General features: G+C 39.1%; 1 protein-coding gene across 6 annotated transcripts in view; it reads left to right on the top strand.

The window, feature by feature from the left end:
- Positions 1 to 6: 6 nt before the first annotated feature.
- AGFG1 (ArfGAP with FG repeats 1) overlaps positions 7 to 23,141 on the top strand; it is a 91,525-nt gene continuing 68,390 nt past the window's right edge. For 2 of the 6 annotated variants that reach the window (XM_023740095.1, XM_023740093.1), the window contains exon 1: positions 64 to 230. In XM_023740095.1, coding sequence (XP_023595863.1) covers positions 64 to 230 — 167 coding nt within the window. Of the gene's footprint in view, positions 231 to 22,400; positions 22,420 to 23,141 lie in introns of those variants that run through there. The other 4 variants (XM_004385822.1, XM_012558225.2, XM_023740092.1 and 1 more) reach the window with 4 other exon arrangements.

The raw sequence follows: 23,141 nt of genomic DNA, 5'->3' as shown, positions 1-23,141 counted from the left end.
GGTCCCCGGCGCAGCGCCGCCCGGCTCCCGGCCCTGCCGGCCTCCTCTCTCGGCGCCGCGGCCATGGCGGCCAGCGCGAAGCGGAAGCAGGAGGAGAAGCACCTGAAGATGCTGCGGGACATGACCGGCCTCCCGCACAACCGAAAGTGCTTCGACTGTGACCAGCGCGGCCCCACCTACGTGAACATGACGATCGGCTCCTTCGTCTGCACCTCCTGTTCGGGCAGCCTGTAAGTGCGGGGCCCCGGCGGGAGGGCCCTCGGGGGAGTCGGGGAGCGGACGGCGGGCGCCCGGCCTGGGCCCAGGGGGCGCCGGGCGGGCGGGGGCCCGTCGGGACCTTGATGGCCGTTGGGGCGCCGGTCCACGGGGCGGGACGGGGAGGCCAGCAGGGCGGGATGCGCTTTCGGTTTCGCTAGGCGAGGGTCCAGGCTCTGGGCTGCCGGCAAGAGCGGGGCTGGGGTCGCGGAGGGGGCGCCGGGGCGAGCGTTTTTGGTTCTCGCCGGGCTAGCAGTCGCCCTCCTCGGTCACCGCTCTCCTGTCGCCGGCGGGCAGGGCTGCGGGGAGACTGGTGGAGGTGGGGAAGAGGGTGCGGGTCCTTTGTGTTCCCTGCCTCTCAGTACGGGGCACCTGCCAGGCGCTCCGGGGTTGGGGACTGGGAAGGGAGGGGTAGGGCGCGTCGCCTGGGCCTTTTTCCTCGGGGTGAGAATCCCTAGGTAACCGGGAGAAAGCTGGCATTTAGGAATAGTGCTGGGACTAAAATGCTTGGATGTCAGAGATGCGAATCCCAGGGAGGATAGTTGCAGCGGATTGAGAAGGCAAGACAGAGAAGGAGTTAGGAGGTTGTGGGGTTCCAGCTTTATGCTCGAAAGAGAGTCTTGGGGAGTTTGGGGAAAGTTTTAATGGAAATAAGGTACCGGCTAGGAGCTGTGTGATGCTAATCGGAATATGGAGGCGGTATCTGATAAGCAGTCTCTATCAATACACAAGTGTTCTGGCTGTATACAGAAATGGAAAGAGATGGAAGACAGCATTGTTTCCGAAAAACGGAGCCTACCATATCGAATGACTAGTATGGTTTGTATTGTTTTTTGCTTCATTGCGTTTTATTGTAGTCTGATTTTTGCCGATATGAAATTTCATTTGGAAAGTTTACAGATGATTTTGGAATTGATACGTTGCTTTTATGTACTAGTTATCTTGAATTCAAAGTTGGTGGATTATTGATGAAGTGGTAGTTACTAACTTTAAACCTTTGATTTTAAGAGTAATTGTATAGTGAGGCAAAGTTCATACTATCTGGGAAAACAGATTTATTAAAGGTTTGGAAAATGCAGGACATGCCCAGTAGTGTCCGATTTCTTTTTTTGTAGGTCGGTCAAAGAGGCATTATGAGTCTTCCATGACTTATTTCCTCAATAAACATTTACTGAATTCCTACAAGGTTCTGTGTGAGGCCTTGAGGTGCATTGATAAACGCAGCAAAGTCCTTATTCTCTTGGCGCTTACGTTCTAGTGAAGGAGATAGTAATAAATAAGTGGCGCTTACGTTCTAGTGAAGAAGATAGTAATAAATAAGTAAGAAAAATGTCAGGGGTAAGTACTGTGCAGAGTGTTAACATAGTGTGATAGGAGAGACTGTCTTGAGAGGTTACGTTTGGATTGTGTAGTCAGAACTCTTGACAATATTGTTGAATTACAACAGAATCATAGAGCTGGGTGGTATCTAGGAGGTAGTCTGCTTTTCATTTAAAAATAAAGAAGTAAAGCTAGAAAGTTAAGTGAACTTTGTTCTAAAATGAAGTTAATTGTCTCATTGATTTTTAAACATATCTAACTTTCATTAGGTGCAAAAAAGTTATGTTCTGCTTTTACTAAACAGAGCCTTTGATGCACTTAAATTATTTGGTTTGAGGAAAAAAATACATGTATATGTAGTGGTTATATTTATAGTGGTTGTTAGGTGCAGTGAGTCGGTTCTGACTCATGGGACCCTACCTATAACAGAATGAAACACTGCTTGGTCCTGTATTCGTATGTATATATACTGTTCTGGATTTCTGTGTAGCCCTTTTTAAGTACAAAAGAACAACATTTAATTTATTATAGCATGTGTGTCATATCAAGGAAATATTTGCAAATTTCTTCTTAGATCCCATGTTTCAGAAATGGTCAGTATAAAAGGATACCTCAGTATAGTGTTGTTAGGTGCTGTCAAGTTGGTTCTGACTCATAGTCACCCTGTGTACAACAGAACGAAACATTGCCCTGTCCTGTGTCATCCTCACGATTGTTGCTATGTCTGAGTCCGTTGTTGCAGCCACTGTCATTCTGTCTTGTTGAGGGTCTTCCTCAGTATAACGGTCAATTGTTTATTTTAACAAGATTTAATCTGTAATACATAGGTCTTCATTTCTCTGTTTAGATTTTATTCTACAAATATTTATTGCTCTCTTGGTCTGTATCATACATATGGGAGACTGGATTTACCAGGATCCTGCTGTCCCTAAGGAGCTTGCATTCTGAGGGATTCAAGTATGAAAATATATAGTTACAGTGTATCATAATATTTCTTTTCTATGAATGAGCTATCCATGAGATATGTATGTGGCTGGTATGGGGGTTTTGGGAGGAGCTTAAGGGAAAGCGTCACAGAGAAGTTGATGCTTGAGTAACACCTTTAAAGACAAGTTCCATGAGGCAGGCAGCTTGATGCAGTTGAAAGAACAAGTACTTAGGAGCTAGACAAACCTTGCTTTGAGTCTTGACCCCACTTACTAGCTGTGTGTTATCAATAATGGCCCTCAGTATCTTTGAGCTTGAGTTTTCTCACCTGCAAAATGGAGAAGATAGGTTTGTTTTTAGTATTAGAGTTGTTAAACATCTGACACAATGCCTGGTACATAATAGGTATCCAGCAGATGAAAAGTGTTACTAGCACGGGGGAGAAGGACATTCCACTTGTAGGGAACAGTATGTGAAAAACATTGAAACGAGAAACATCCTTATAAAGTTCTGTCAGCTCAGATTTTTTGGATGTAACTCAAAACCTGACTCAAATTGGTTTAAAAATATGAAGGGAATTTATTGACTGGCTTTTAGTAAGACTATCCAGTGGCTTTATGATGTTGCCTAGATTTCCCTCATCAAAAGACGGCTGCCTCAGTGTCTGGGACTACAAACTATCGTAATTACATTGTTGTCCCAATGTGTCCTGAAGTCCTGTAGTTCGGTCCGATTGGGTGAGATTAGGTCACATGGCCACCCTGAACCAGTCATTGAGTGCCCTGGTTGGACACGTTCTACTCTGGCTTCATAGGAACAGCCAAAAAAACTAAGCCAAACCAGTTGCCTTTAAGTCAGTTCTGACTCATGATAACCTCTGTGTTGCAGAGTAGAACTGCCCTCCATAGGGTTTTCAAGGCTGTGAGTTTTTGGAAGCAGATCACCAGGGCTTTCTTTTGAGACACCTCTAGGTGGGTTTGAACCAACAACCTTTTGGTTAATAGTTGAGCTGCTTAACCATTTGTGCCACCCAGGAACTCCTATTGAAACAAGGATTCCTAAATGGAGTTCCCAAATTAGAAATCTGGGATTCTTGGGAAGGAGGAATGGATGCTGGAATGGCAACCATCAAGTGGTCACTACAGAAATACAGAAGAACAGCTCCTGAGGATTTTTTTTTTCATTGAAAAGCAATAATGCAGGACAAGAATGTAATAATAATTGAGTTTAATAATAATTATGTATTTGCTGTTTACATGACAAGACATAATGGAAAGAATATGAAGCCAGATTTTTACACTGACACTAACTTTGTGATTTAAGGCAAGTATTAATCCAGGCCACTGTGTAGGAATATGCAGGTTGACCTGGATCCATCTTCTCTGCCTTAGTTTCCTTCTTTGTGGGAAGATGATAATATGTATCTTTGGGTTGTTATGAGGATTAAATGATACAATTCATTGAATATTTATTGAACACGTACTCTTCGATGACAGGGCTAAGCGATGGAGATGCAAATATGAAATGAGGCCTGCAAGCTACCCTTGAGGAACCTCGATGTGCGTAGAAAATGTTGATACACAGTAAATGGTGTCCTCTATCATGAATTCTGGTGGCGCAGTGGTTAAGAGCTCAGCTGCTAATCAAAGGTCAGCAGTTCCAATCGACCAACTGCTCCTTGGAAACCCTGTGAGACAGTTCTATTCTGTCCTGTAGGGTTGCTGTGAGTTGGAATAGACTTGACGGCAATGGGTTATCATGAATTCTAAATTTTAGGGTAGTCACATACCGTTTATTTTTCATTTAGCAATATCTTTGTTTAAATAAATGGAGCCAGCATCTTACTGTTAGTATCACTAGACTTACGACTCATCTTTCTTTTCCTGTTCTTTCTGGTTTCCCAGATGAGTGTCCCGTGTATGTGTATGCTTGTATGATGCTCATTCAGAGTGTATAATGTAATTCAGATTTTGAAACTGAAGACGACTTTAGATTTAGATGCAGTATAACTACTTTTTTTTCTGAGGCATAATAGGATGTTCTAACAGATTGGTTTGTCACTTTTCTTTCTGATTCTATCTACAGAAATACTTAAAAGTATGAATGGACACTCCAAACATTTACATTATAGCCAACAATAAAAAATTGCCTTCATGTCAAAGAATTTCCACTTTATTTAAAGACTAGCTTTAGACCAAATTATTTGTATTGTAGAGACTGTAAACATTAGTGTAATGTAGCAAAAAATCATCCCATCCTTAAAAGATGATTCATAAATTTTTCAGTGAGTGTTCAGGTAAAATCTACCATAACATTTTGAAAAACACTTTGCCACTCTTAACACCAGGTATTTTGTGTGGAAAGTGTGTTTCAGCTGGGAATTTCACAGGTGGGTAAGTAGCCCAGATAGTAACTTAATGCTCTATTAGTTTTATGTGCATTTTGACTTACATGTTGATTCATTATTGCAAGAATTTTAAGTGTTTTTTTAAATTGTTATCATTTAAAGTTGAGCAGATGAAAAAAGGCATGTAATTTATTTATCTACATTGAGTATTTAGTATTAGGGTGGATTGCAATCAAATATCCTTTTGAAGCTTGATTTGTGATATTTAGGACCTCATGAAGTCACAGTGGACAGTGATTTATATTCTTAATTCCTTTTTCAGTTAATTTTTGGCACTGTACTCTAACTTGGCTACATTTAGTGAGATATTTTGACAGTGTAGTAAACTTTGAATTTAGAATAAGTGAGGAAACTATTTGATATTTTTTCAGTTGGGTATGACAGAATTTTTTTTCTTTTTCTTTTTTTTTAATAGCAACCATTCATTTAGTGCCAGGCATTGATACATGTTCTGTGGATACAGCAATTATTTATTGAAACAAAAAATACGATAATAACAACTAAAATTGAGTGCTAGCTGTGTGTCAGACATTATTCCAGCAACAATCATGTGAGGAAGATACTTTCTTCCCCTACAACTTTAAATTGTAAAATTAGCTTACGCTTTTAATGCTTTGCTGTGATACTTTCCTTGATGTTAGGGTTCAGATCTAATGCTGATTCCGCCACTAAAGCTTGTATAACGATTTTCTGTGGATTAATCTACCCCCCCCAAAAAAAAAAACCCATTGCCATCAAGTTGATTCCGACTCATAGTGACCCTCCAGGACAGAGTAGAACTGCCCCATAGAGTTTCTAAGGAGTGCCTGGTAGATTCAGACTGCTCACCTTTTGGTTAGCAGCCGTAGTTCTTAAAACCACTATGCCACCGGGGTTTCTGGATTAATCTAAGTTGTTGTTAATTCTATCTTTTGAGGGTTTAAGTATTAGATTTTACCTTATTTCTTAAAACAATTTATTGTGGTGAAATATATACAGTACAACCTGTGAAAACTGGAACCTGTGTAAGGCAGAAAAGTGTCAGAGAAGGAAAGCGCAAGTATTTTCCACTAAAACGAGTGATGATAAGTGCTAAGATTGCACCCCGTCAAAGGCAGAAAACTTGAGACACCTGGAGAAACAAGGCAGTTCCAGCTCTCATAGGTTTCACCATATAACAAAAAGTTTGCCATCTTAGCCAGTTTTAGTGCACAGTTTAGTGACATTAATTACATTCACTGTATTGTGTGACCGTCTCCACTATTCATTTCTACTTCATTGAGTTTTAAATGGCAGGGCAGATAGTTTACGTCATCATTCATTTTTGTTTTATGAGTACCATATGTCTTTTTTTTTTTTTTAAAGGGAACTTCTTAGCTCCAAATGTGTGTTCCTTATCTTTGAATTGTATTCAGCAAACTAGTATTGTGCATTGTGAGTGCAGTGGAAATATGGTGCTGACTGTTTTGATACTGATTCTTTTGAATTTGGCATATCCATACTGTATCGTGCCATGAATTAATTCTCATGTGTTTATATTTGAATTCTCACGCATTGAACTGTAGTTAAAACTCGATTCTGTACAGTCAGGATTGGTAGTGGATAGGGGTCTTAGTCATCTAGTGCTGCTGTAACAGAAATACCACAGGTGGATGGCTTTAACCAAGAGAAGTTTATTCTCTCACAGTCTAGTAGGCTAGAAGTCCAAATTCAGGGTGTCAGCTCCGGGGGAAGGTCCTTCTCAGCAATCTTACCCTGGACGAGGAGCTTCTCTGCACAGGAACCCGGGGTCCAAAGGACGTGCTCTGCTGCTAGCACTGCTTTCTTGGTGGTTTGAGGTCCCCTTGTCTCTGCTTGCTTCTCTCTTTTATGTCTCAAAAGAGATTGGCTTGAGACACAATCTAATCTTGTAGATCTCATCGGCATTAACTGCAGCTAATCCATCTCATCAACATCATAGAGATAGGATTTACAGCACATAGGAAAATCACATCAGATGACAGAATGGTGGACACTCACACAGTACTGGGATTCATGGCCCAGCTAAGTTGACAGATATTTTGGGGGGACACAATTCAATCCATAACAATAGATTTATCAAAAAATTCAGTTAAAGCAAATATAGGTCTACTAATTAGATTCTTTATCATTTGATATAACCAGGGGTTCGTTTGATTTGAACCTCTGCTGAGAATTTGCCTTCCTAACAAGCTTCCTGGGGATGCGCTTGCTGCTGGTTAGGGACCAATTCTGAGAATCACTAGTAGAGCAGTGGTTCTCAAAATTTATTATACATAAGACTCACCTGGGAATCTTGTTAAACTGTAGATTCTGATTTAGTATATCTGGGGTGGAAATGCAAACTTTTCAGCGGGGTTTCGAACCAGACCCATATAACTCAAACTTACACTGTGCTGTTTGATTTTTAGAATTTTATGTTAGTTTTAAAGCAGCCTGATTGCTGAATTCTAGATTTTATGATTTTTTTCCCAGTCTTTTACAATTGTCACAGTTAAATAACAGTTTTTCTTAACTCGGTTTAGTTGAGTCTAAAATACCTAAAATATTTTGCTTAGGTTTCACGGAGAACGGCTCTTCTCACTCATGTGTCATTATTTAAACAATATACTATGTACTTAGGAGCCCTGGTCGCACAGTGGTTAAGCACTCGGCTATGAACCAAAAGATCAGAGGTTCGAATCCACCAGAGAGATAGATGTGGCAGTCTGCTTCTGTAAGGATTACAGCCTTGGAAACCCTATGAGGCAGTTCTACTGTGTCCTTCAGGGTCGCTATGAGTCAGAATTGACAGCAGGGGTTTGGTTTGGTTCTGGACTATGTACTTGCCAACTACTATACCAACTATATTACCAAATATTGTATACCAAGTACTACTCGCATAAACAAGTTTGACAATAAGCCCAAACAACTCTTGATAAGTATAAAACTCAGTTGGAGGGAACAGGAGACAGGGGACTTCATTGTGCAGCAGGCATTAACTCTTTGTTTTTTGAGAGGGAAGGAGAAACATGGATTAATCTAGTAAATTGGTGAAGAGGGGCTCTTCCATACAGTGCCCCATAAAGCGAGCACTTTCTGTACTGGGAAAACTCTTCAGCATACAGTGTGGTGACATCATTTGACCTTAACTTGGTGCAGAGGCATCGTTTTCATGTTGAGTTTGTCTCTTTTCTGATTCGTCCGTGGCTTTTGGCACAATGTGATTGTAAACATAAACTTCGGTCTAAGTCAATTTAAAAGTAGTGGTTATACAATTAACCTAGATTAAATTTAAATTAAAATTTTAAATATTATCAGTGAGTTGAATTATAAATGAAAACAAATTCTTTGAAGGAACTTGCTGGACCTCAATTTAAGAACCACTGTCTCTTTAGAAATCTCTATGTCTATTCCAGTATCACTCTCTGGAAAACAAGTAAATCCCTTAGATGGATATTTTTAATCTTTCTATGCAAAATGTATGATGCTCACATTCCTGAGAAGCTCCTATAGAGATGTTTAGCACTAGGTGTCATTACCCTTCCCATTTCTCTCCCACTCAGTAATGTATTTCTCAGCTCAGATAATCAAAGTGATGATCGTCTAGGATAGCCTTGGATTCTTCCAATTTATATATATAAAAAGTAAATTGTTCATAACTTTTGGTACTTTAATTAGTAGCAAGTTCCTTTTGACATTCTTTATAACCTCACAGATGAGATCTGTTGCCCCAAAGATATCTGATCAGACAAGATTAGCATGAAATTAAATAACTTTACAGTAGACTTGGGAAATTTATCTGAATTGTTTGATATATGGAGATTGACAGTTTTTTTTTTAAGTTATAACATATTTTGTTCAAAGACTCCTGAGTAAGACAGTCTCTTTTTGATTGATACTATAAGTGTTTTTTTAGAGGAAGGGAGGTCATAATTACACCTTGCTTTTATTCTGGTTGCTTATTTTGAGAGAGACATTAACAAACTGGGACATGCCCAAAGTAATGTGACCAGGATGATAAGGAGATTTGAAACTATGCGTAAGAGGAAAATTTGAAGGAGCCAGCAATGTTATTAGCTTAAAGAAAAGAAGACTTGGGAGGGAAGGGGGAGGCTATAACCGTAATTGCTATCTTTGGATAATGTGGAAGAGGTGATAGATTTTTTTCTGTATGACTTTAGGGGGAGATACGAGACCAGTGTATGGAAGTTACAGGGAACCATATCTTCTGAAATGGAAGAAGAATTTTCCTTGTAATTGTCAGATTCTAAAAATTCTTATCCTCCCCTTATTATTTTGTTAAATTCTGCAAACTCTTTGATGAGGGAAGTATGAAAATCAGCATAACTAATAATGTGGAATGATAAAACTTCCCCATTTTTCTCTTCACACCTTTATCCCTTACTCAGTGAATGTTGGTGGTCCTAACCTGGAATGGTTGTGTTTAGTAGGTGCTGCTATAAAAGAATTGCTATTTTATATATAAAAAAACTTGATATTTTTGAAATTAAAATTCCTTGTGTTTCCTTGGAAAGCTGTTTCATCAATTAAAGAAAACATTCTTTAAAAATAATTAAGTTTAAATTTGAAGAGCAAGAAAGTTTATTTTCTTTTCTATTTTGTGTTTTCAATGTTTACTTTTAATCAAATTTTAATTTTTATCAAAGAACACATGTACATAAATTTAGAAGGGAAAAGGCTTATAACAAACAGCAGTTCCTTAATACCCTTCTACAGTTTTTGATTGCTGTAGACGATGACTTTGAACTCTTTTGGCTGTTCCCCCTTCTGTAGTTACCTTGATATTTTTAACTAATATAATACTGCTATTTTTTTTTTTTAATTTGGTTTTTATCTATTCATTACTGTGGGAGGAGAAAGATAAGGATTTAGCCCTCATAACACTCTGCCGCTCATCCTTTCCACCTATGCCCTGGTTCTACCCCTTCAGTATAAACATATCACCATTTTTGGTTAAACCACTATTCAGTATTTGCTTTATTGTGACTATGCACATATTGCTCACATCTGAGTCATGTAGTATATTACTATTGTATTTTTCTTCTACAACTTTTTCCCCCCTGAAATTTCTAATTGTCCAGTTGTCTTCGTTTGCTTTATATATGATACAGACATGTATCATTACTATATCCCCACATGAATTATCTCTGGCCATGCTATAAAACTTCTTGAACATGACCAGACACATCAGGTTTTTTTTTTTTTGATAAATGTTTTTGGTGCTTCTGTCATCCTCTGCCTTGGAAATGTTGCTCGGTAGGTCTGCTGTCAGCTATCATCTGGGACTTTTCAGCCGCCTTCCTTCTAGGAATTCCATTCGCCCCTAATCTGTTTTGGACCTTCCCTTTTCTAGGTCCCACATCTCCATTAGCCTCTTGATTAAAGGTGAATTGGAGGTCTTTTTTGAGAGGTATATGGCTGAAAATGTCTTAATCTACCTTCATTTTTAAATTAATAGTTTAAATTTACTAGAATGAAAATGCTTTACCCTTATAATTTTTAAGGCATTGCTTCTTGTTGTGTGCCACTGAGTTGATTCCAACTCACAACAACCCTGTAGGACAGAGTAGGACTGTCCGAGTTTCCTAGGCTGTAATCTTTACAGGAGCAGTTTGTCAGGTCTTTTCTCTCACAAAGGAGCTGCTGGTGGGTTCGAACCACTGACCTTTCAGTGAGCAGCCGAGCACTTAACCATTGAATCACTAGGGATCCTTAAGGCATTGCTTAGCTATTCTCAAACTTACTGTTGCTGTTGAATGGTCTGATGCTATTCTTATTCTTCGTGGCCGCTTTTTTTTCCTCTGCCCTTTTGGAGAGTATATTTGTTCTTTTTACCTCTGCTAACTGTATGGAACCATTCTACTCGGTAACACATGGGGTTACCATGAGTCACAGTCAACTTGATGGCAATGGGTTTGGCTTTGTGGTTATCCCTGCTGTTGCAAATATCAACTCAAGTATTTTGGTATAGGTTTTTGTTCATTGTTCTGGGCATGTTTTGGACTCATTGGTTTGGAAACTCATACATATTTTTTTTAACTCAGAGATATATTCTTCAGTCTTCTTGTTGGGAAATAAAAAGCCTGGCTGACACTGTTCTGGTAGCCAAGTTGAGGGAGGACACTTAGGGGAAAAGTAGAGTAGAATCTGCCATTAAATAACGTAGTCTCAGATAATCCTCCATTTTTAGCAGAGTACCTGACAACAACCCTCAGCTGTTTGGTATAACCTGTCCAGATTAAACTTTTCTCTAGACCCCTGTGTAGGGCTTGGTGGAGGTAGACTCTTGGCTGTAGGGGAACTGAAGGTCCGTTCTTGACCCTGCTTAAACTCACCTGTCTCCAGATTCCTCCAGTGAATCTTCCAGGGGTTCTGTGGCAGAAATCAGCTTCCATTTGACTTCTCTCACCTCTGCAGGTGCTTTTGTTTTGGATTTCTCTACTCTGCAGAGTCAGTTAATACTCACTTTTTATTTTCCAGATTTTGTTAACTAGAGAAGAATTATAGTATGCTTCAGGACTCCTTACTTGTTCTCTTAGTCTTTGTGGGTTAGTACCTTTTTATTCCTTTGCTGTCATTTCAGTGGGGTTTGGGGAAGGCATTGAAGACATTCTTGGGTTTTGTTTACCGCATTTAACTGAAATACCATAATTGGGTTTAAATTGTTACTTGAATATTGTTTTTTAGATGTTTTGCCCTAAGTGTTACAAAGAGCTTACCACATCGTATTTGTGACTTTCTAGAAAATAACAGTTGTGGTTTATATTGTGTTTTATACACACACCTATTTTTTCTAGTTTTTTAATGTTGTATTCTGGGTAGACTAAGTATTTTGGCCTATCTAATATATAAAGTGTCTTGGCCATAACAGTCTGTAGAATCTTGATAACCTGTTAACAACATCTTTTATCTATTCTAAATTTTAAATACTTTTTATAACATGAAACGTTATTTATATGTAGTATTTTTTGAACATTTTATTGTGCTTAATGTGAAAGTTTACATAGTAAACTTTCCCAGTCAATGATTCATATACGAATTGTTCCATGACATTCATTGTGATCTGTGACATTCAGTGCTGCAATGTGTCAGCACTCTCTCCATTTCCACCCTGGGTTCCCTATTTACATTCTTCTGGTTTCTATGCCCCTTCCTACCTTCTCATCTTTACTTTTGGACAAATGTTACCCTTTGGGTCTAGTATAGTTGATTGTTCTAAGGAGCACCTTCCTCACGGGTGTTACTATTTATTTTATAGGCTTGTCTGTTATTTGACTGAAAGGTGATCTCCAGGAGTGGCTTCAGTTCCACATTAGAAGGGTATCTTAGGGCTGTAGTCTTGATGGTTCTTCTGGTCTCTATCAGACCAGTAAGTCTGTTCTTTTTTATGAATTTGGATTTTGTTCTATATTTTTCTCGTACTCTAACTGGAACCTTCTGTTGTGTTCTTGGTCAGAGCTATCAGTAGTGGTAGCTGGGCACCATCTATCTAGTTTTTCTGGTCTCAGTCTAGTGGAGGCTGTTGTTCATGTGGGCCGTTAGTCCTTTGGACTAATTACTTCCTTGAGTCTTTGGTTTTTTTCACTCTTCTCTGCTCCAGATGGGAAGAGACCAATGGTTCTGTCTTAGATGACAGCTCACAAGCTTTTAAGGACCCAGACACTGCTCACCACAGTGGGATGTAGAACATTATCTTTAGGAACTGTGTTATGCCAGTTAACCTAGGTGTCCCCCGAGACTAGGGTCCTTAGCCTTCAATCCCAGTATCTCAGCCCCACGAGGTGTTTGGTTATGTCTAACTGTGCCCCCTGTGTGCTCCATTATATATACGAATATGTATGCACCACATATAAATATGTACGTAGAAACATCCACAGCCGTACCTTTATATGCGTGCTGGTGTACTCCCGTATGACCTCTTGCATCTGTTTAGCATACATATCTACCTATGTATCCACTTGTAAATTATTGTTTGTTATTACTGTTGTTGTAGGATGGTTTATGCTTAGTGTTTACTGTAATTGCACTTTATTCTTGTGTACCTCCCAGTGTCTTCCTTTGCCTTAGTCACGTTGTGCTAACTTCCCTTATATTGTATATTGCTTTTCCCTTCACCAAAATCAACACGTAGTGATTTTCCCTCCCATCCCTGGTAACTATCAAAGAATGTTTCTTTCTGTGTGTAAACCTTTTTTTCATTTTATGTAATAGTGGTCTCCTGTAATATTTGTCCTTTTGTTATTGACTTTTTTCACTCAGCATAATGTCCTCCAAGATCATCCATATTGTGAGATGTTCCCCGAATTCATCATTATTCTTTTTTCTTTTTTAAATATTTTATTGTGTTTTTGGTGAAAGTTTACACAGGAAGTTTTCAGTTAACAATTTCTGTACTGTTATTGTTCAGTGACATTGGTTACATTTTTCACAGTGTATTAGCATTCTCATTATTTCTATTCTGGTTATTCTGTTCCCTTAATCTGGCTTCCCTGTCTTCCCCTTACCTTCTCATCTTTGATCTAGGGAAAATGTTTACCTTTTGATTTCACTTAGATGATGATTTAGAGGGGCATGCTACTCATGAGTGATAATTATTTTATGGGCCAATTTGTCATTTGCTAAAAGGTGACCTTTGGGAGTGGTTTGAGTTCCAAGTTTAAAGGGCGGCCCGGGGCGATAATCTCAGGGATTCATCTAGTCTCTACTGGTCTAGTAAGTCTGGCTATTTTTTTAGGAATTTGAGTTTTGCTGAACATTTTTCTTAACATTCTGTCCAGGACCATCTATTGAGTCCCTGGTCAGAACAGTCAGTAGCAGTAGCTGGACACCATCTAGTTATTCTGGTCTCAAGGTAGGTGAGGCTATTGTTTGTGTAGACTATTAGTTCTGTAGACATTCTTCTTTGCATCTTTAGTTTCCTTCTTTCTCTTTTGCTCCAGACAAGTAGAGACCAATAGTTGTATCTTAGATGGCCACTTGCAAGCTTTTAAGAACCCAGATGCTACTCACCAAACTAGAATTTAGAACATTGTCTTCGTGGACTGTGTTGTATGGCGCTATGCTTTTTGCGCTTCCCTGTAGGACTGGTAAATTATTTACGTCAAGAGGAGAAGACAAGTCATTTCAAATCACCTTGTCCATTGGCATCTTCTCCAGGAAGAGCAAGATTAGGAGCATCCATTCTGGGGTCATTCTAGAGTAGAAAGTGCTCCCACACCTGAGTAGCCCAGAGTGTCCTGCCCCTGATGATTGTAGAAGCTGGAAAGTCCCAAGTCCATGGGTCAGGCTGGAGGCTTCTCCTGACTCACGTAGCTGCAGGGGCTGGTGAACCCAAGATCCAGACCATGGAGGCTGACGAATCTCAAGATCAGCCGGTAAGCTGCTAGCTCAAGTCCCAAGAACCAGAGGTCAGATGAACAGGAGCCAGCCAGTAATTGGCTCCAAATCATCTATTTAGATTTCCCTGTAGATGGTCCACGGCCTGATCAGAGCAGTCTGAGACAATTACCAGACCACTGTTTTCTTCTCTCAGGGTGTGGTGGGGGAGACATGTTCGTTTTAACAACCTCTTTTGAGACTGAGGCAGCTCAGCTTCTTGTGTCCCTTGTTTCTTCAGCTTCTGCTTCTGTTTCCTGTGGCTTCTTGGCCCTCGGGCCTCATGCCCGCATCTACCCTACTGGGGCAAGTGTTCCAAAGCTCTGTAGCTCCACCGGTAAGTGCCCGAAGGCACCCCACTCTGCAAGGAAGCCTCCCGCGCACAGGCACTCAGCTGTCTCGCTCCGTGGGTCAGCGCCAGTGCTGTCTCGCACTGGTCTCCTGGTTCTGCTGCTGCTGGTCCTCTGTCACTGCTGTACATCTATCCGTTCACAGTTTTAAAACCGCTTCCACATTTTAGGTATCTGTTAGAGCAGCACCCCACTCTCGGTACCAAATTTTGTCTTAGTCATCTAGTGCTGCCGTAACAGAAATACCACAAGTGGACGGTTTTAACGAGAAATTTATTTCGTCACAGTCAGAGTAGGCTAAAAGTCCAAATTCAGGGCGTCAGCTCCAGGGGAAGGCTTTTTCTCTCTGTTGGCCTTCCTCTCTTCGGTGTTCCCCCGGACTAGGAGCTTCTCTGTGCAGGGACCCCAGTCCAAAGGATGCGCTCTGCTCCCAGCACTGCTTTCTTGATGGTATGAAGTCCCCTCATCATTATTCTTTATCATTGCATAGTATTCCATTGTATGTATGTACCACAGTTTGTTTATTCGTTCATCTGTCAATGGGCACTGAGGTTGTTTCCATCTCTTTTCTATTGTGAATAATGCTGCAGTGAACATGGGTGTGCATATGTCTATTCATATTACCGCTCTTGTTTCTCTAAGATATATACCTAGGAGTGAGATTGCTGGGTCACGGAGTATTTCTAACTTTTTAAGAAAGCGCCATACTGTTTTCCATAGTGGTGGTACCATTTTACATCCCCACCAGCAGCGTGTAAGAGTTTCAGTCTCTCCAGCATTTGTTGTTTTCTGTGTTTTTGATTAGTACAATTATTGCCGGGATAAGATGGTATCTCATTATAGTTTTGATCTGCATCTTTCTAATGACTAATGATCACAAGCATCTCTTCATGTGTTTGTTAGCTGCCTGAATGTCTTCTTTGGTGAAGTGTCTGTGTCTTTTGCCCATTTTTTTAATTGGATTGTTTTTCTTTTTGCTGTTGATGGGTTGAAGTTTTCTATAAATTTTAGAGATTAGGCCCTTGTCACATATGTCGTTGCCAAAATTTTTCCCCAGTTTTTAGGTTCTCTTTTACTCAGTGGAGAAGTCTTTTGATGAGCATTTAAGAATTTAATTTTTAGGAAGTTTATATGTAATATTTTTACTAACAAACTAAGTCCGTATGTCAAATTAACTTTATTAGTTTTTGCCAACATTTTTAGCAACCATATAAATTTCCATAGCCTATTAAGATATTTTAACCAGCTTTTACCCTAGCAGCAGAGAAAACAATTAATAAAACTAACTAAATAAGCTTTCTTACTTATTCATCCAGCAGAGATTGTTATTTGAGTTGAACAGATGCCTATTTGCAAAGATTGTTTTAGGCATAGTTAAGAGCAGCATACTGGTGGACATATGGAACGAGTCACACCATCTGGTTACAGTCATACCTGGGTGGTAGTGGTTAAAATGAAATCTCCTGGGGATCTGCATATGACTTAATTATACTGCAAAAGCATATTGGGCTCCACCAGTAGATGACTTTGGAATTTCTTGAAACCAGTTAACTGGCAAACGTGCTTTCCAAGTTTCTATGCTGCTGTTACTAAATGAGTCAACTGATTTAGATTTTTTCCCCCACACAACTGGAAATTTAAAATGTGTATTTTAGGATCTGAAATGGGTAGTACTTTATATTGGCACTGTAAAAATGATGTTGTTTACTTGCCCAACAGTTTCATCTAATAGTGATGACTAATGTCATTCCAGTAAAATGTTTTATAAACAGTGAGTTCACATGAAAACTAAACTAGGCTTAGCAAAAAAAAAAAAAAAAAAAAAAGTGACATGAGCCTTAAAAAATATATATGAATCTACTTGATGACAACTTAACGGTAACAGCAGTGTGTGTGTGTGTGTGTGTTTGTATTTCCATTTTGATCCATTAAGGTTTTCTTTATGATCAAACTTGGTAGTTGGAGAAGATGGTCTGCTAATGAGAAATTTAATTAGTGTAAATATTGAGGTTAACTATAGATAGTAACATGGAATCAGGACTGTAGTTTTTTTTTTTTTAAGTTAACATACATTAAAATTAACTTTTTTGGTGTATAAACTGGTAGAATTCTAGCCTTCCATGCGAGTGATCTGGATTCAATTCCCAGCTAATACACCTCAAGCACAGTCACCACCAGTCTGTCAGTGGAGACATGCATGTTGCTATGATGCTGAATAGGCTTCAGCAGAGCTTCCCAACTGAGACAGACTAGGAAGAAAGGTCTGGCAATCTACTTCCCAAAATCAACCCGTGAAAACCCTATGGATCATGATGGTACAGTCTGCAACCAGTCATATGGATGGTGCAGGACCAGGAAGGGTTTCATTCTGTTGTGCATGGGGTCACCATGAGGTAGGGGCCAACTCCACAGCAGCTGACAACAACAACTACTGATCTGTTCTCCAACAGTAGTTTTTCTCTTTCCCAGAATGTCTTATAAATGGAATCATACAGTGTGTAACCTTTTTAGATGGCCAACTTTCACTCAGCATAATACCTTTAAGATCCATTCAGGTTAGTTGTTGCATATTTCAGTAGTTCATTCTTATTGCTGTGTAGTATTCCATTGCTAGTTTATCCATTCCTCATTTGAGGAGCATTTGGGCTGTTTACGGTTTTTGAATAGAGCTGCTTTAAATATTTATGTACTGTTTTCTGGGTGAACATGTGTTTTCATTTCACTTGGGTAAATACATAGATATGGGATTACTAGATGATATGGCAAATGCATGTTTAATTTTATTAAAAAATCTGAAGGTTTTTCATAGTGGCTGTACCATTTTGTATTCCCACCAGCAATATCTGAGAATTCCAGTTGTTCTGTACCCTTGCCAACTTTGGTATTGTTAGTAATTCTTTACTGGTTGTAGAATTTTGGGTTGATAGTTGTTTTCCTTAAGCACTTGAAAGGATTTATGCCACTTCCTTTTTATCTCCACTATTTCTAATGAGGAATCCATAATAATCCAAATATTTGTACCTCTGTTACTAATGTACCCTTTTGCTCTGACCAATTTAATATTTTTTCTTTATCTTTAGTTTTCAGTAGTTTAATTATATGTCAAGGCATGGATTCCTTTGGGTTACTCTGTTTGGGTTCACTGAGGTTCTTGGAGCTGTAGTTTTGTATCTTTTCCTAAATTTGGAAAGTTTTCAGTTATGTCTTTATGTATTTTTTCTGAAGAGCATTTTTTCCTCCCCCTCTAGAACTCCAGTGACAGAAATATTAGACCTTTTGATATTGTCCTCCAGGTCTTGAGGCTCTGTTGATTTTTTTTCCTCCTCCAATGTTTTTTTCTTTGTTCAGATTAGATACTTTGTATGAGTTTATATTTAAGTTTACTGACTGCTCTTGAGCTTATCCAGTGAAGTTTTTTATTTCAGTTATTTTTTAGTTCTAAAATACTCATTTTTTAAATAACTTCTGTTTCTTTGATGAGTCTTTATTTTTCCATTTTTCTCAATGGCAACTAACAACAAATTATTCCATTGAGTAGATTTAGCAGTAGTGAACTAAGCTTTGTCCAGTGTGGACCAATACACAACATCATAATAAATGGAGAAAAAATCGAAGTTGTCAACAATTTCATTTTACTTGGATCAGTTATCAACATCCGTACAAGCAGCCGTCAAGGAATCAGATGGCAAATTTGCTGCAAAAGACCTCTTTAAATTTTTTTTTCAATTCTTGTAAAAATAGATATATAACACAATGTTTGCCAATTTAACATTTTTTTCTTTAAAATTTTAAAAAGCAAAGATGTCACTTTGATGACTAAAGTACATCCGACCCTAACCATGATCTTTTCAGTCACCTCATCGGTGCTGAAAGCTGGACAGTGAAAAAGGAAGACAGAAGAATGGATGCATTCAAATTGGGGTGTAGGTGAAGAATACTGAATATACCATGGACTGTCAGAAGAACAAGGATACCTGGTGGTGCAGTGGTTAAGCGCTTAGCTGTTAACCTTTAAGGTTGGGGGTTTGAACCCACCAGCTGCTCCACAGAGGAAAGATACGGCAGTCTGCTTCTGTAAAGATTTACAACCTTGGAAACTAAGTTCTCCTCTGTCGTACAAGGTCACCATGAGTTGGAATTGACTGGATGGCAATGGGTTTGGTTTTTTTGGCCAGAAGAACGGACATATCAGTCTTAGAAGAAATGTAACCAGAATGCTCCTTGGAAGTGAGAATGGACAGACTTGAAAGACCAATCACTAGAAGAAGACATCCTGTTTGGTACAGAGGGTTAGCAAAAACAAGGGAAACCCTTAATGAGATAGATTGATCCAGTAGCCACAGTAATGGACTCAGACATACCAACAATCATGAGAATGGCACAGGACTGGGCAACATTTTGTTCTGTTATACAGAAGGTTGCTATGAGTCGGAGATGACTTGATGACACCTAGCAACAACTTAGCTTTTACTGTGGAGTTCAAGATTTATTTCTGTTTTTTTTTTCCTATGTAATATTTTAATGCATATACCACTTCCTTTTTGGGAAGTTGTTTCTTTTCAGAATATATCCTACAAATATTGTTCATGGTGACACATTTGCTGAAGTCTTGGCAGTTTTATGGAAATTTGTGTTATATAATTTTGATTGAAAAATGCCACTGTATGGTTTAAATTAAATTTCTGAAGTAATTAAGCAGTTAGTTTACCTTGGTAATAAGACCTTGTTGCACAGTGGTTAAGCACTTGGCTGCTAACCCTAAGATTGGTAGTTCAGACCCACTAGCTGCTCTGCAGGAGAAAGATGTGGCAGTCTGCTTCTGTAAAGATTGTCCTATAAGGTTGCTATGAGTCTGAATTGACAGCAGTGGGTTTGGTTTGGATTATAGTTATATCATTTCTCCTCACAGCATCTGCATTGTAGAGAAGGTAAGGAGGTGGCATTAACTGTATTTGAGAGGTGAGGAATTCGTAGGGCTGAGGTTCAGTGACTTACCTAATTAAAATAGGCAGTGACAAAGCAAAAACTTTATTCTAGGGCCTGGCACCAGTTTGTTATGGTTCAGACCCCTGCTGAGAATTCGCGTTTCTAACAAGTTCCCAGGAAATTATACGTAAGAATCACCTGGGGATCTTGTTAAAATGTAGATTCTGATTCAGTATACCTGGGGGTGGAAATGCAAATTATCAGCAGAGGTTCGAACCTGGAACTAACCAGTTTGAAGCGCTGCTTTATTCACAGTTTTTTGACTGTTCTTTTTGTTTTTGCTGCCAGGCATGCTTTCACGATAAAGGTCAAATGCTTTGCCTTAGTTTACCAGGCTGTACAAGGAGATGGTCTCTTTACCTTGTTATTTTTTTTTTTTTAATTTATTGTGCTTTACTTGAAAGTTTACTGTGTCAGTTAGTTTCTTATTGAAAAATTTATACACAAATTGTTTTGTGACATTGGTTGCAGTCCCCCAATGTGTCAGCTCTCTCCCCCTTTCTATCCTGAGGTTCCCTGTGTCCATTCCTCCAGTTTTCCTGCCCCTTCCTGCCTTCTCGTTCTTTTTACCTTTTGGCCTTCATTTGTACCACTTTGCTTTTCACATCCTAATTTGCAATATCTTGCATATAATTTGTTAGCTGCATTTCAAATTCCTTCTTTAGAGTAGTTTCTCAGAAGTGGTGTTGCAGGGTCAAATATAGTGAATGAAGTTCCTGATATTAATTGGTCAGTTAATCCAACCATCAGTGTATGAGACTTACTATTTTCATGGCAGACTCTCAGGTTGTTTCCTGCTTAAGAGAGTGATAGTTATCAATTTTTCACCAAACTCTTTTATCAACATGTAATATCCATGTTGAAGGCTCTTAGAGGCTAAAAGAAGAAAGAGAGTAGTAAAAAGCCTTGTATTTCCTTGCATTGAGAATGTAGTTAATCTGCCTGGATAAATGGAACATAAAAGAGCAATTAGAGTAGAGAAAGTAGCAGGAGCAAATGCAAAATTTCCTTTGAGTTATTCAATTTATATAATAAATGTGACCTTTAAAAATTGTATCTCCAGGTTTTGTAAATCAAATACTATTTTAAGTGCACTGAGAGCCCATTTAAAGAAATCCTGTAATGAAGTCTCCTGGAAAGTGGAAAAAATATGCTTTGGTTATGAGCATATTCTAGTTTGTTTCATAAATCCAAATTTTGTTCACTTTTTTAATATGAATACCTTCTTTGTACATAAATGGACCCCGTGACATGATAGGGCCTGGAGATACATCGGTGAATAAGTTGCACATTGTACTACCTTCATGAGATTACATCTGAGTAATATAACTTAAAAAGAGTCAGAGTTGATTTTATGAATTGCTGTCTTTTCCTCATTGAACAATTGAGAAGTATAGGGATATAATTCTTTGCTCCAAAATTTAATGTCCAAAAGTACACACTTTTAACAGTGTTTGACATTTCATCGTACAAAAATTGTTGCTTTACCTTTTACATTTTTAAAAAAGAGAACTAGGAGGGAGGAGGAAAGGTAAAGGCTTGGCCAGAACAAGGAGAGGAGGAGGTATTAGGGCATAAGCAGAGACAAAGGTGCACAATGATTAGGGAGACAGTAAAGGCGTTTGAGAGATGTATCTGTGAAGTTTATTTCTTCTTAAATTGTTTCAGACAAGGTAAGATTTAAATACAAATTGTAAATTAATAAACTTCCAGAAAATGGTGAATTCAGTTTTGTCCTCATAATTCAGATGTGATTTACTTTGGATACTTTTGTTTGGAGAACAAAGTGTTGTGCTTAAATGATACTGACTTTTCTTAAATTTTCACTTTCGGAATTTTATAAGTAATCCTTAAAGCCTTAATTTGTGACTGCAAGTTGTAAAGGTAATTTGCAGAATTTATTTGTACAGTTATTTTTCATGAAAGTTTATAGTTTTTTTAAATTTTTTTTTATTGTACTTTAGGTGAAGGTTTATAGAATAAATAGTTTCTCACTGAAGAGTCAGTACACACATTGTTCTATGACATTGGTTAACAACCCCACGACATGTCAACACTCTCCTTTCTCGACCTTGGAGGGCCTTTTTTTTTTTTGGGTGAAAATATACATAGCAAAAATTTCTACATGTACAATTCAGTGACAGCAATTACATTCTTCCAGTTGTGCTGCTATTCTCACTTTAGACGAAGGTTTACAGATCAAAATAGTTTCTCATTAAACACTTAGTACACATATTGCCCTGTGACAATGGTTAACAACCCCACTACATGTCAACACTGTCCTTACTTAACCTTGGGTTCCCTATCACCATCTTTCCTGACCCCATCTGCCTTCTAGTCCTTGTCCCTGGACTGCTGTGCCTCATTAGTCCAGTTTTGTTTTATGGGGCTGTCCAGTCCCGGGCTGAATGATGCACCTCGCTCGGGAGTGACTTCACCACTGAGCTAAAAGGGTGTCCGGGGGCCATACTCTAGGGGTTTCTCCAGTCTCTGTCAGGCCAGTAAATCTGGTCTTTTTTTTGTGTTAGAATTTTGTTCTACATCCTTCTCCAGCTCTGTCCAGAACCCTCTGTTGTTATCCCGGTCAGAGCAGTCGGTGGTGGTAGCCGGGCACCATCTAGCTATACTGGACCCAGTCTGCTGGAGGCCTTGGTAGCTGTGGTCCCTTAGTCCTTTGGACTAATCTTTTCCTTGTATCCTGTTCTCTTTATTCTCCCTTGTTCCCAAAGGTGTGAGACCAGTGGAGTATATCAGATGGCTGCTCACAGGCTTTTAAGACCACAGATGCTACTCACCAAGGTAGAATGTAGAACATTGTCTTTATAAACTGTGTTATGCCAGTTGAGCTAGATGTTCCCCAAGACCATGGTCCCCACAGCCCTCCGCCCAGTAATTGAGTCCCTCAGGGAGTTTGGATATGTTTATGGAGCTTCTGTGACCTTTCCTTGTACAAGTTGTGCTGGCTTTCCCAGCATTGTGTACTGTCGTATCCTTCACCAAAGTACCACTTATCTATTGTCTATTTAGTATTCCCCACCCCCCGCACCTCCCATCCCTCGTAACCAGCAGAGATTGTTAACTTTTTGTGTGTAAACTTTTTCATGAGTTTTTACGGTAGAGGTCTCTTACATTATTTGTCCTTTTGTGATTGACTTATTTCACTCAGCATATTGTCCTCCAGTTTCATCCATGTTATGAGATGTGTAGGTACCATAGTTTGTTTATCCATTCATCTGTTGGTGGGCATCTAGGTTTTTCCATCTTTTTGCTATTGTGAACAATGCTGCCATGAACGTGGGTGCACGTATGTCTATTCGTGTGATGGCTCTTACTTCTCTAAGATATATTCCTAGGAGTGGGATTGCTGGATCGTATGGTATTTCTATTTCTAGCTTTCTAAGGAAGCACCATATCATTTTCCAAAATGGTTGTATCATTATGCAGTCTACCAGCAGTGCATAAGAGTTCCCATCTCCCCGCAGCCTCTCCAACATTTGTTATTTCCAGTGTCTTTGATTCGT

Source organism: Trichechus manatus, unplaced genomic scaffold (genome assembly GCF_000243295.1).
Source record: "Trichechus manatus latirostris isolate Lorelei unplaced genomic scaffold, TriManLat1.0 scaffold00147, whole genome shotgun sequence".
In the NCBI taxonomy this organism is placed as follows: Eukaryota; Metazoa; Chordata; class Mammalia; order Sirenia; family Trichechidae; genus Trichechus; species Trichechus manatus.
The sequence above is the reverse complement of the archived record's forward strand: the minus strand, read 5'-3'. Positions and strand labels throughout refer to the sequence as shown.